The sequence below is a fragment of the Athene noctua genome, chromosome 6, assembly GCF_965140245.1.
Source record: "Athene noctua chromosome 6, bAthNoc1.hap1.1, whole genome shotgun sequence".
NCBI classification, from domain to species: domain Eukaryota; kingdom Metazoa; phylum Chordata; class Aves; order Strigiformes; family Strigidae; genus Athene; species Athene noctua.
The window spans coordinates 28255626-28267898 of NC_134042.1; the positions used below are offsets into that span (position 1 = coordinate 28255626).

Here is a 12273-nt window from a genome sequence, read left to right on the forward strand (position 1 = left end):
CTTAATTTTCCTGTAGATTTCAGTTGAGGTCAATAGTATAATTTATAAATAGAATAGGGTCTGCAAGTTAGTTATTAGATGCATTTTTAGACTGGTCATTACATTCAGGCAGGAAGGGTCCAAAATCATATGATGAATTACTGGCAAAGCCAGTAAACAAATCCTTTTTCCCTCAACATGTCTGTGTGTATGCTGTAACAAATGTACAGAGACAGCTAATGAACTGTTAAAAAGCACAATACAGCTCATGTAAAAAACCAGAACGGTTTTTATTGTTCACTGTTAGTGAAAATACAGCGTATTACACATGGAAACAGTGGTGCATTCATGCGAACACACACAGTGTGAAAGGATGTATTTCCTACATGTTTTAATTATCCAACTAAGGGTTTTTTCGGTATATTTTCATGGTTACTCTGCTCATCACAATAGACTTTGTTATTGATCCAAACATGTAAACAAGTGTGAAGTGATGAGGGACAGTTACAAAGCCTGTAGGAATGAGTGCCTCTGTTCTGGCTCATGAGAGAGAAACGCAAGGATAAAAGCAGGTGCATTCCCCTACTTAGGATGCATCGAGAGCATTTCTGAGGAAGAAATAACATTTTTCACAGCTTGTCAGCATACTCCCCAGCCTATTAAAGAGAAGCAATGGATTCCTATCTGGCCCACATAAGCTGATGCAGTTTGCCAAAATGGAGGCTTCTTGTTGCAGCTGCTGGGGAATCCAGTGCTATGATCCTGTTAGAGATGTCATGGTATCCTTTCTTAAGGCACCTATTAGCATAGGATCTCAGCACTGATCTCATGGGCTGTTGCTGCAGCTAGAAAACAACTGACACATTAGGCTGATTAATCCCTGTAGTAATTCCATTAACCTCCTTAATGGAGTTATAACATAGGTGAGTTTACCCTTCTGCAGCAATGCGAGAGGGAATTGCCCCGGAGAGCCTATAACTATGGTGTGGCAGGGATGTCTGAGGTAAACATTTTTTTGTTTGTTTTAGTGCAAAGTGAAGCGTCCTGACTGGCTGAAAAACCTCCCTGTGTCTTCTGGGATTTTGAACTCTTCACAGCACTGAAGGTGCAGGTGCCCCCTGCAAAAGCGTTATGCCTCAGGGCTCAGACACATCAGCAGGGCTCCTGGCACCCTCCCGACAGCTCTGTGTGTCCACACTTCCTCCCTCTCTCACAGGCACGCATAGCCTGCCTCATCACAGCTTCTTAAACACAGCCTTTTCATTCACCTTTGCGGTTTCCTCTCCTTGTGCCTCTGTCTGATCATGATTTATATGCTTGCTGCTCCCTGTCAGAAGGGCAGCTTTGCCTGGATTGTGTCATTGGGCAAAGGACTGCTAAAAATAAGTAGCAAAGCTACAGTCCTGACATATCATGGCATAGGGAGCAGATCAAGAACAGAAATGAGAAATCCTGGATTTCTCTGTTTTCTTCCTGATTTTCTAGCCTGTGGAGAGAAGGTTTACCTGCTGCATTAGCCATGTGCATAGTCTGCTCCTAGGGTATCTTGATTGCATTGCAGTTCTGTCATTAGAGGTTTCTCAGTACTGTGAAGTTAACCTCAAGTATATGAGAGCCAAAAAGGCACCCTGCAAAACCCTCCCAAGGAACGGACACCATTTTTACAGTCTACCACAACAGCCCAGGCTCTCTGAAAGCTCCTGCAAGGATTATATAGGGTGGCTAATGGGGCTGGGGGCTGGAGGAGTCGGGCAGGAAGCCACAGGAGGGTCTGACTAATTTTTCTGCTAGTTCAAAGGCTGTTGCCACATACACAGGTGCAGTGATGTGACTACTAAGCTGCAGTATCTTTTCATCTATGGTTTGTGATCTCTTTGTTAATATGCTAAATTTATTCTGTTTGATAGCTAGTCCTTTCCTCCCACAGAGGCTGCAATCCCAAGAGATGGAGTAGCCCAGCTCTTTAGTGATCCAGGAGACAGTGGGAGAGAACAGGGGAGGTGTTTTGTGCATGGGATGCATACACACGCCCAGGGATTTTATTTCTCTTTCTGCCTACGGTAGTCACTTCCCACATTCAGCACGGGGATGAGAAGTCCTAGCAGCCACCTCTTGCCAAAGACCTCTTGCAGGTTCTCCCTCCAGGGTCGGGCTCTTACCACCATCCCTTTCCGCACCTGGTACCGCGTCTGCCCACGCAGGATCAGCAGCATCTGGTGGCAGCAGAAGCCAGCGCAGGCCAGTCCGATCCCAAGCCAGAGGTAGAGCATGAGAATGACAAACATCTCAGAGCTAAGGAGAGCTCCTGCAGGACAGGAGTATGGGGGGGAGGGAGGACAATAAAAGAAAGAGTTTAGACACACCTCACATGCTAGTGTAACAGCCCAGAGAACCGACGAGCTGCCTATACTCTCTGGCCACAAGTGGGGAGTTAGGAGCAAGACAAGCTGGTTGCTCTAACTATATAAAATTGTTTCCTTTGTAGCATCTGATGCAATGGATCCTGCTGGGGAAATACTTAAATTATAATAGTCTCCATACACTTCTCCCTTTGCTGTTAATATGAGGATCTAGATTACAGGGGCAAATTCAGCCAGAAGTGAAACATGTCTGTAAGACTTCAGCACTATTTTCAAGACTGGTTAATTTATTTAAGGATCTACCTATTCATCACAACGAATCTGATATTTCTAGGTTCCTTTCAAAAAGAGATGTGGGTCCTACAGCATGTAGATGCTTCCAGAAGCTTTACTGTGTGTGTTAATACTACACAGAAAGATTCTGGCTTTCTCTCTCTCAAATCACTATATATCTATGTAAAATATGGTAAAAAAGAAAAATAAATCAGTAATGACTTTTCTACCATTGTGAAAAGGCAGTTTTTTACATTAATGCAAGAAACAGAAAGAGAAACCTTTCCAAAATACAATCCAAATTCCTTTTTTAAAGCTGCTGCTAGAATATTCAAAATACTTTGTAGGTCTGAAGCTCCTAGTTCAACAGTTTCTGTGGTTTATATTTATGCTGAATGTATTTAAGCAAAAATATTCTGTGGGCCCTTTGCTCTACAATGATTTTAGAACTCCTGGAAAATATTAGTATAATATCAGCTATTACTGAGTGACCTTTCAGTGCATAGGCAGATGTACACTCATTAAAATAATATTCCCTGTGTGTGCATATGAATGTGTACACACATATTTTGTGTATATTGGTATATTATTAAATACCCATATTTACACACAGGTGCACAATAAAAAATTAAATTTGTGTCAATACCAGTATAAATAGCCAATATCCTCTCACTAGTTCCTGTGAGGTTTAGAAATGAAAAAGCTCCCACATGCTCCCATCCCTCTGAAAGACTACGGGGCAGAGAGACTTGGGCAGGTGAAAGCTCTATTCTCTCAAAGGCCCTACAAGAGCAATTCTCTGGAGCAGGGATTGCATGGACAGTAGCATTGTGCTGCCTAGAACAGGTACATGGCTGCTTCAGGTTTTAAGTTCAGTACAAGCGTGACTGGATAAGCATCTCTTGCTTTTCTTATACAGAAGCACGGATTAGGTGGTGTCACCTGGTTTTGCAGTCTGTGAATCCTGGCTTCTCCACCTGGCAGTGCTGTAAGTGAGAGATTGGGGCTGGCCCTTGACTATCACATCGAGCTTTGGGCTCAGCCAGCAGGCCCCTCTAAGGATGATTTGTAAGGACACTGACTACAGTCTTGAGATTTCAGAGATTGTCCTCACTTGAAAAAGGCACAGCAGTCATTCAGTTTTCTTCCTAAATGCAATGTCACCTTTCCCTTCTCATTAGATCCCATTCAGCTCAGTGGGCTTTGCATGCAATACAGCAAGGGAAGAACAAACCCCTTAGGATGATGACAAATCCTCATACCAATTCTGTCGGAATAGCTTAATCCATCAGGTAGGAAGCCCAGAGCCAAATATGGACTTCTCTCTCCCTCTTCTACTTGACCAGAGTGTGACAGACATTTGTTCTTTCCTACAGCTGATATTCAGATGGGATCTGGAGAAAGACAGCTATTTTCTTTAGAGCCTTTGCAAGGCAGCTGTATGCTTTATTTCTATGAGCTGCTGGAATTCAACATCTCTGAGCCATGCTTTCCAGACACCTGGGTTTTTTAACCTTTTCTTCGGGTTATCTACATAAAGCATTTTCTATAATTTCTTTTGTAGATCCAATCTGACCCATGTTTACAAGAGTGTTCTCTTTGTCCCTCATCACCACAGTCCATTTTAGTCTCAGATTCACTTTTGCTCTATCTGACCTGGTGTGATCTCAAGCTTATTGCCATACATTATCTATGCCAGAAAAGCTGAATCACAGCCTGAAATTATAGACTCTGGGTCAGACTCTGAAATCCACATCCGAGCACAGTCTGGGCAAAACAAGCCAATTGAAAATTTTCCCAGCATGAAAGCAGGGAACACTCAGTTGACATAAGACCAGCAGATTCACCCTTCATCCTCCTTTACTTCTCCAGTGCAGAGGGCATGATGGAGAAGAAGGTAAAGTTTTATCCCTGCTATAGGAATGCTTTGTTTGGGTCCTAGAACAAGGTTTAAGTAATAATTATGTTAGCTGACAAATATTGGGTGGACAACCCTTCCAGGTAACTATTCCAGGCTGTTTTTCTTTCCTGAACTGGAGGTTAAGTGTGCTGGTAGAAACCCAGTAGGGCCTTCCTTCCAAGCAACCAAGATGCCACCCGCCTGTGATTACTGTGTGAAGCAGCAGTTCTCACCCCAGATGAGATAAAGGTTAGGTGGGAGCTACCAGGAGCTGCTACTTTTTGAGGGTGTTCTGGCTCCCAGCTCCCAGCCCTGCACCCAGACCCGTTGTGTCTCACTCAAACACTACCCACATGCTCTCTTTGGCACTGCAATTGCTGACACCAGAGCTGGGGCACTTCAGTGGTTCTTCAAACATATGCCCAAACCCAGCTCGGTGCAGATGAGTCCTAAGAGTCAGAGAGAGAGAATTAATTCTTTGATAATCTCCTCCCACACCCCTGCTCTCTCTCCTATGCTACTGTGCTGAGTGGATCTTAGGCACAGGGGAAAACCGTTCCCAGTGTTTTTAATGCTAGTGAAGCTCATGCAACATTATTTACAAAAATTCTTCTACTTGGAAAAATGACTCCATAAAAATGTCATGGCAGAATTTCATGTTTATTGTGTCTCAGTGATTACCATGACAAATCTGCTAATTTGCCAAGTAGAGAGATATTTGTTTGTTTTCAGATGGCAACCCTGCAAACCCAGCCTGGAATCTGAAAAGCAAGCTGGGGCCTCTCTGAGACCTGTATCCCCGGCAGTGGAGACTCCACGTTCAGATCATAATAAACACTTCTGGTGGCGGTGCATGATCCAAGACAGATTCGGTGTCCTTCTTTCTGAGCTCAGCTGAATCTGTGAAGCTAAAATATATGTGATACCTATTTTAGTCTAACAAAGGCTGATCTAAGTGTGTGAGGCATGAGCTGCACCGGGGGGGAAATGACATTTTTCTGCAGTCGCCTTCAGAGCAGAGTAACGGTCTGCATAGTCCCTTCTCTGAGACCAGGTTTTATCTAGCTCTTGGGTTTGAACAGAGAAAGGGTTGAGGTTAGAGTGTTTGTATTGAAAGGTGAAGAGGCAAGACTGGAAGAGCAGAGTTATGGGAGCAGAATCAGGAGGAGGATGGGGAAGGGCTGTGGAGATTTATGGAAAGGCAGGAAGAGAGAGGGAAAGGGGGAGAAGCAGAAGGAAGTGCAAGGGATGGGGACAAGAAGGAAAGTATTTGCTTTTGGTGTGGTCTTGCAAAGAGCAGGCACCGAGAATTTCCCCTAGTTCTCTGTGGACTTGTGTCCCAGACCGGGGTCACAAGAGAGGTGGCTAATCACATCACCTTAACTCTTCTCTTGATTGCTGTTGCCTGAACCCTACCTCTCCTGTGCTGGAATGATGGCGAGATCTCAGTAAGTTTGTGCTGCCAGGAGGCAGGAGGTGGGTGACAGTGGAGGGGGTGAATGGACCTGGGTGAAGAGAATACCTCCACTGGGATATGGGGAACCTGCAGACTAGTAGGATACAGAAACCTTCAGACCCCCCACCTCTGCCTGTAGGACAGGCAAAAGATCCCCTCCACTTGCAGTACAATGAGTGAAATCCCTCTCCTCCGTTTAATTGCAACACACTCCCTGAACAACACATAGCCCTATTTTATCACCAGCAAGCTGGTTATAGAGCGTTTTCCCGAGCCAAATGCACTAGGAATAGGGCTGTGGCTGTAACCTGGAATGGGTCCCAACTTTTATTAGAGGTGAAGAAAAGTCCTTTGCAAAGGCTGTCTCTAGCCTCCAAAGAGGGCTTTGTTGAACACAGCCAGTTGTCCCTCTTGCCCGTTTCCCCACCACCACTCCCCTACACAGTTATCTGAGGAAGATCATGTCCCCCCCACCCCAGGAGCCCTGGAGGAGGAACAAGTTCCTCACCTCTGAGGAAGAAGTCCTTACCTGAGAAGAACTGGCTGATGGAGTGAGGCAGAAGAGTGAGGAAGGCCAGCGGGTTCGCAAAGGACATGGAGAGTGCAGCAGAAATGTAAGCCATGCCTGCCACCAAGGAGTCAAGGCAAGCCAGGGAGGTGTAGAGGCAGAACATGATGAAGTTTCGCATGTTTCTGCTCCCGATGCAGTTCCCTGTGAAGAAACAGTGGTGGTCATGCCTCTGGGTGACTCTGGCACACAGTCTACAGAAGTGAGTGCTGGGCAAGGCTGAGCCAGGGGACCTGCTTCCATCCAGCCAGTCCGCCACCACTTCGGCTCCTTTGCCCGAGTTTAAGCCCTTGCCCAAGTCCTCGGGGGAGCTCTGGATCACAAGGACGTAGTTGCCCAGGGCATTAGCTGAGAGGAAGAGGAAGAGGGCCCCATGCAGCAGAGCAGGAGAGAAAAGTGGGGTGGTGGAAGGGTCTCTGAACATGCTGGGGATGAAGAGAAAGATCTGAAGGACGAAGGTCACTAGGGAGATGCACAAGAAGTAGGCTGGAGCGACAACATTGAGCAACCTGAGAACTAGCATTGCGGATTACGTTCCTGCAGGGGAAAGCAAGGAGAGAAGGAACATCACCGCTCCGGCTGCACACTTCATCCTTCCATTTCCTGCCGGGTCCCGGCCCCGCTGCCTCCGGGAAATGCCCTCCGGGGGCCGCTCTCCCCCGCCGCCGCCCCACGGCCCCGGCTGGGCCGGGGCAAAGGGAGAGCCCGTGGGCAGCGGCCGCTCCCCGGCACCCGGAGGAGGCACCCCAGTCCTGGCGTCTGCCTCCGGGGAACTTGCAGCAGCGATGCCCCGGAGGGGCTGCGGAGGCTGAAGGGGAGAGCCGGCTCCCGCGGTGTGCCGGCGATGTGGGCACCGTTCTGCTCGCCTAGCAGAGTCCCTCTGCCAGGCAGGGTCAGTTTTGGTATTGCATGAAAGGAAAAAAGGTGGTGCTGGAGGAAGGGGGAGTGAAATGAAAGGGGGGGGGGGGGGGGAGGAGAAGGGGAGGGGGGAGAGGTTGCTCTAATCCACTGCAATACGGATCAAATCCAATGCTCTAATTTATCCTTTAAAGCCACGGATCTACAGATTACCTCTATGACCGCTGCTCTGCTCTGCACGAAATTAGAAAATGCACAAAACAGCTGGTCAAGTGCTGTCCGGATGCAACCTGCGGCGCTGAGCTACCGAGCCGGGGCGGCCCCGCAGCCGTCGGGCGGGCACCCCCGGCCCCCCCGACCCCGGGGCTCAGCCTGCATCGCCAGGGCACAGGAAAGCCCGGCGGAACAAACGCAGCGGGGAGCTAGGTGGGTGGCGGCGCGGGTGCCCCGGCACCCCTTGCACCCCCTCCCTGGCAGCCTCAGGGACTCCCCAGCGCCGCCGGTGTCTGCAGAGCCCCGGCGGCCCGGGGGGGTCGGCCCAACCTCGGCCCAGCGGCGCTGGGGACTGCACGCCTCCACCTTGCCGTTCGCTTGTCCCCGGGCGCGGCGGGTACCACCCGGTACCGGCGTGTCTGGCGCCGGCGGAGCCGCCGCTACCGCCCGGCGCGGTGGCCGGCCCCGGCCATGCCGACACCCCCACGGCAGCCGAGCCGGAGCACTGCCCTGCCTTCCCTCTCCATCCTTCTCCCTCTCCCTTTTCCACTGTCCTCGCCCTCCCTTTCTCCTTTCCTGTCCCTCCAGGCTCAGCCTTGTCCCTGTCTCCCCACGTCCCTACCCCCTGTCTGTCTCTCTCAGTCTCCTGCCCTGTCTCTCTCCCTGTCCCTGTCCCTGTCTCCGTCCCTATCCCTGTCCCGGTTCCTGTCTCTATGCTTTTCAGCCCTTGTCCTCTCTTCCTCTCTCTCCCTCACTCTCTCTCCCTCCCCCGTCCTGTTCTTGTTCGGTTCTCTCCCCCCTACTCTGTTCGTGTCCAGTCTCTCCCCTGCCCGTGTCCCCAGGCCGGGCCCCTCCGCCCCGGAGCTGTCCCTTCAGCACCCCGGAGCTGTCCCTTCAGCACCCCGGAGCTGTCCCTTCAGCACTACCCGCACCCCCTGCGGGTCCCTTCACCTCCCTCCGCGAACGACCCGGGGCCCTGGGGAGGAGAAGGGTGTGCATGGGGCTCTGAGGTCCTAAGTCCCACAAGGAGATCAGGGCAGTGGGAAGGAATGTCCTGCCTGCTCCAGCCTGCAGAGCATTTTTCCTTCCCACAACATAGGTGAGGGAGACAAGGTGATCTTTCAGTGTGTCTCTCTGCCACCCTAAAGCTGCTCCTGTTGGAAGCAGCATCTGAGGCAAGGGGAAATCTGGGGGAGAGTCTCTGCAGGTTCAAGCTTCCCTGGGTTTTCAGGACACCTCTGCACAACAGGAGGCAGCTAGGAAAGGCTTTGAGCTGGGCAGGTGGTGCCTGGGCAGTATGACATGCTGGTAGAAGCTTTGCAGACACGTGTTTGCCCTCTGACAGCTGCACACCCTCACCCCACTCTGCACACCCACGCAGTCCTTGTACTGTCTCCACAGGCGCTACACACAGCCGCTCACTCTCCTACACACCTACGTACTGCACCCTCCCAGCTCTGATGAGAAGCATCCCTCTCTCCCTCCGCAGATGAGACACCCATGACAGGAAAAAGGGAGACAAGAGGGCTTCTGGGCTGCAGCTTTGCCCCTGGAGACAGTCAAACGCTGTGCTGGTCAAAAGTCAAAGAAAGATGCATTTAACCTAATCTTAGGGCCTAGGCTTACTGGCCAGCCCTTCAGCACAAACTCTGTTTTTCCAAAAGAGGTTCTCTCTTTGTCTGAAGGTTCAGAGGAAAATTAGAGTGTGTTTCATGTCTCAGTTTCTAGGGAGAGAGGCCTGGAGGAGGGAGTGGCTGTGTTTGTCTTCTGCACGTGCACTAGCATGAAGAGTGGTGACAGCAACTAATTGTTCAAGGGTTCTTTATCAGAAATAACTTTTTTTCTCCCAGATAACTTTCATGATTCAAGGTTTCTGAGAAAAACAGTGGCAATAACAAAAGCAAGTACAAACCAAGCCTGTAGGCACTGGATCCGCAGTGATGAACAACTAAGAGACACCTTTGGCAGAACTGGAGGGAAAGCTCCTCAGAACCAATCAAGCTTTCACTCCCACCTCCCTCATTCTGCTGTCACGACTAGTGAGAATAAAATTCCTCCAATATTCCCTCAACTCATCAACTTAAAGTAGACTGAGCCTTGCAATAGAGATATGTGACCCAGCCTGGATTTTATCTTTAAATAATCAGACAGTGTTTTCTCCATATTTTAACAGCTTACATCAAAATAATCATAAAAAAATTACAGAGAAACCTTTTCATGTCATGAAAGACTCCTGACTGAAGGGACTGCATCTCATGAAAGACATTAATCTTGCCTACATAGGGAGCATCATAAGCTGTAGCCAAAGGGAGGGAAGGAAGGAAGGAGTGAAGGGAGGGAAGGAGGGAAGGAAGGAAGGAAGGAAGGAAGGAAGGAAGGAAGGAAGGAAGGAAGGAAGGAAGGAAGGAAGGGAGGGAGGGAGGGAGGGAGGAAGGAAGGAAGGAAGGAAGGAAGGAAGGAAGGAAGGAAGGAAGGAAGGAAGGAAGGAAGGAAGGGAGGGAGGAAGGAGGGAGGGAGGGAGGGAGGGAGGAAGGAGGGAGGGGAGAGGAGAGGAGAGGAGAGGAGAGGAGAGGAGAGGAGAGGAGAGGAGAGGAGAGGAGAGGAGAGGAGAGGAGAGGAGAGGAGAGAGGAGGAGAGGAGAGGAGAGGAGAGGAGAGGGGAGGAGAGGAGAGGGGAGGAGAGGAGAGGGGAGGCAAAAGGCAAGGCAAGGCAAGACAAGGTGAAAGGAAAAGGGTAAGGAAAAAGGAAAGGACCTGTTTTCCACTGGAATGGAAGAATGGTGAAGCAGATTATCCCTCACATTCTCATTAAAATGCTTCTGCAAATGGATGCTTATGATTTGTCAGTGTCAAAATTCTGGCTTCATATTCTAGAATATAGTAAAAAAAAATTTCTTTTTCAGTGCTGTTGTGATGATATGACGAGCTGTTGGCAGGATGGGGGAGAAGTTGTCTGGGGATGAATTTGCCTATGCGTGTGCATGTGTATATAAGAAAGAGACGGGTAAATAAAGAGATTAGCACAGGGAGTAAGTGAATAGCAAGAACAGTAGTTAATTTGGAGCAAGCATTAAAAAGTAACAATATTTACTGGAGGAACTTGATTTTCTCCTGCTGTAAAAATCAACATCATGAGACAACTTTTATGTCTGGTGCTCGGAAATACTATCTCCCTTTTCCTTCTCTAGGGAGACAGAGTTTCCCTGGACAGAGTCTTGTTGTGATCACTCACCTGTGTCATGACTTTCCTGTCTTTTGAATAGGGTAGGAATTATGCTATATCCCTTTCTCTGGAAGAGTACTTTATTTTTCTTATTATCTGCTGTGCAGATGTACTCCAGAAATTAGCATAGCATACTGCAGCCAGTCCCTCTGTCTCACCCCTGCCTTGATGTCACTGAGTGTCACCACACCCCTCTCCCCTGCTGGCCAGTTGTGTGGAGGGGCTTTCTCTGGTATGGACCCTTTCTCAATATGGCCCTTCAGCAAGCAGGGTGGGAAGTCACTGGCATAATCTATACCAGTCAGACAGCTGGTGTTTTAATCTTCTAGTTCAGTAACCTGGGCTATACATGATGAGGACTGGCACATGACAGTTTTGGTAGCTTGATCCCTGGATCTCCTAGTTCCCTGTGCTCAGACATTTTAAGCAGAATAAAATACAGTTCCAGTTGATGCCGTGCTCTGCTACAGCCTGCTCAACATCTTTCAAGGTCTTGCTTTAAATTGCAACCCAAATTATGTTTAATTTCTTCCAACTCAAAATGCACATTGCCTCAGACAGCCCTGTTAGTTTAACATTCAAGATACAGTCTGATGGTGATTTTTCTCCGAAATGAGTGAGTTAATCTCTGCTATTTGCTGTTATAATTTAGAAGGAGTTAATGTTCTCTGTGGTAAACCTGATGCTGCTTGCATTAAATTATCACTTAAATACAAGCCTTATGAAGTTTTTGTGGGCTTCCCCCCCCCCCCCCCCCCCCCCTTTTTCCAGTTAGTTAGCTTTCAAAATCTGAACACCCACAATGTCTGGAGAGGTTTTCTGTTCTGTTTGGTAAAGTTGAATGGCCATGAAAAGTAGCAAGGCAAGGCCTGATGTCTTCTATTTAGCAATGAAACAAATATAGCACGGTTGGCAGCAAAGCTGTATGCCTTTATGCTGACCAGCTTCAAATCTGCCTAGATGGAGACATGAACACTGAGAGGAAAAGGGAGCTCAGTTCTTTCCTTATTCAGCTCTGGGTTATACTACTGAGGTTTATCAGGACGGACCTGACCTTCCTGAAACAGAAATCTAATGCTAAGCTCCTACTCATAGTGAGAAATGACCTTCAGAGACCAACTCAACCATCTCTCCCAGTATCTCCTTATCTTTGCCCCAACTATACCCTTGCAGACAAGAGTCTGATCAGGTCTTGAAAATGTCTGGTGATGGAGATTCTCCATGACTCCCAGGTGATCAATTCAATTCACTGTTATCCTTTCACAGTATTTCCTCATGCCTAACTTGACACTCCCTTGCAGCCCTTAGTCTTTATCACATGTATAGTGAATACGAGAACAAGTAAATCCTTTCTTCTCTGGAGTCTTTTACATAGTTAGAAGTGTCTACCATGACTTCTCTAGATGAAGCCAACCTACTCCCTCACTCTTTTCTCTTGAGTTGT

General features: G+C 48.5%; 1 protein-coding gene across 1 annotated transcript; it reads right to left on the reverse strand.

The window, feature by feature from the left end:
• Nucleotides 1–271: 271 nt before the first annotated feature.
• Nucleotides 272–7402, reverse strand: ZDHHC22 (zDHHC palmitoyltransferase 22). The gene is made up of 2 exons (XM_074909229.1): nt 6498–7402; nt 272–2284 (listed from the first exon to the last, which is right to left on the reverse strand). Exons 1-2 carry the CDS (start codon nt 7057–7059, stop codon nt 2019–2021), a joined length of 828 nt encoding a protein of 275 aa, XP_074765330.1. The 5' UTR covers nt 7060–7402; the 3' UTR covers nt 272–2018.
• Nucleotides 7403–12273: the final 4871 nt, after the last annotated feature.

Excerpts from the sequence above, each read along its gene's own strand:
- ZDHHC22 (XM_074909229.1), bottom strand. The coding sequence starts at position 7,059 with ATGCTAGTTCTCAGGTTGCTCAATGTTGTCGCTCCAGCCTACTTCTTG. Across the intron at positions 2,285-6,497 it reads CATCAGCCAGTTCTTCTCAG|GAGCTCTCCTTAGCTCTGAG; the intron begins GTAAGGACTTCT and ends CCTGTCCTGCAG.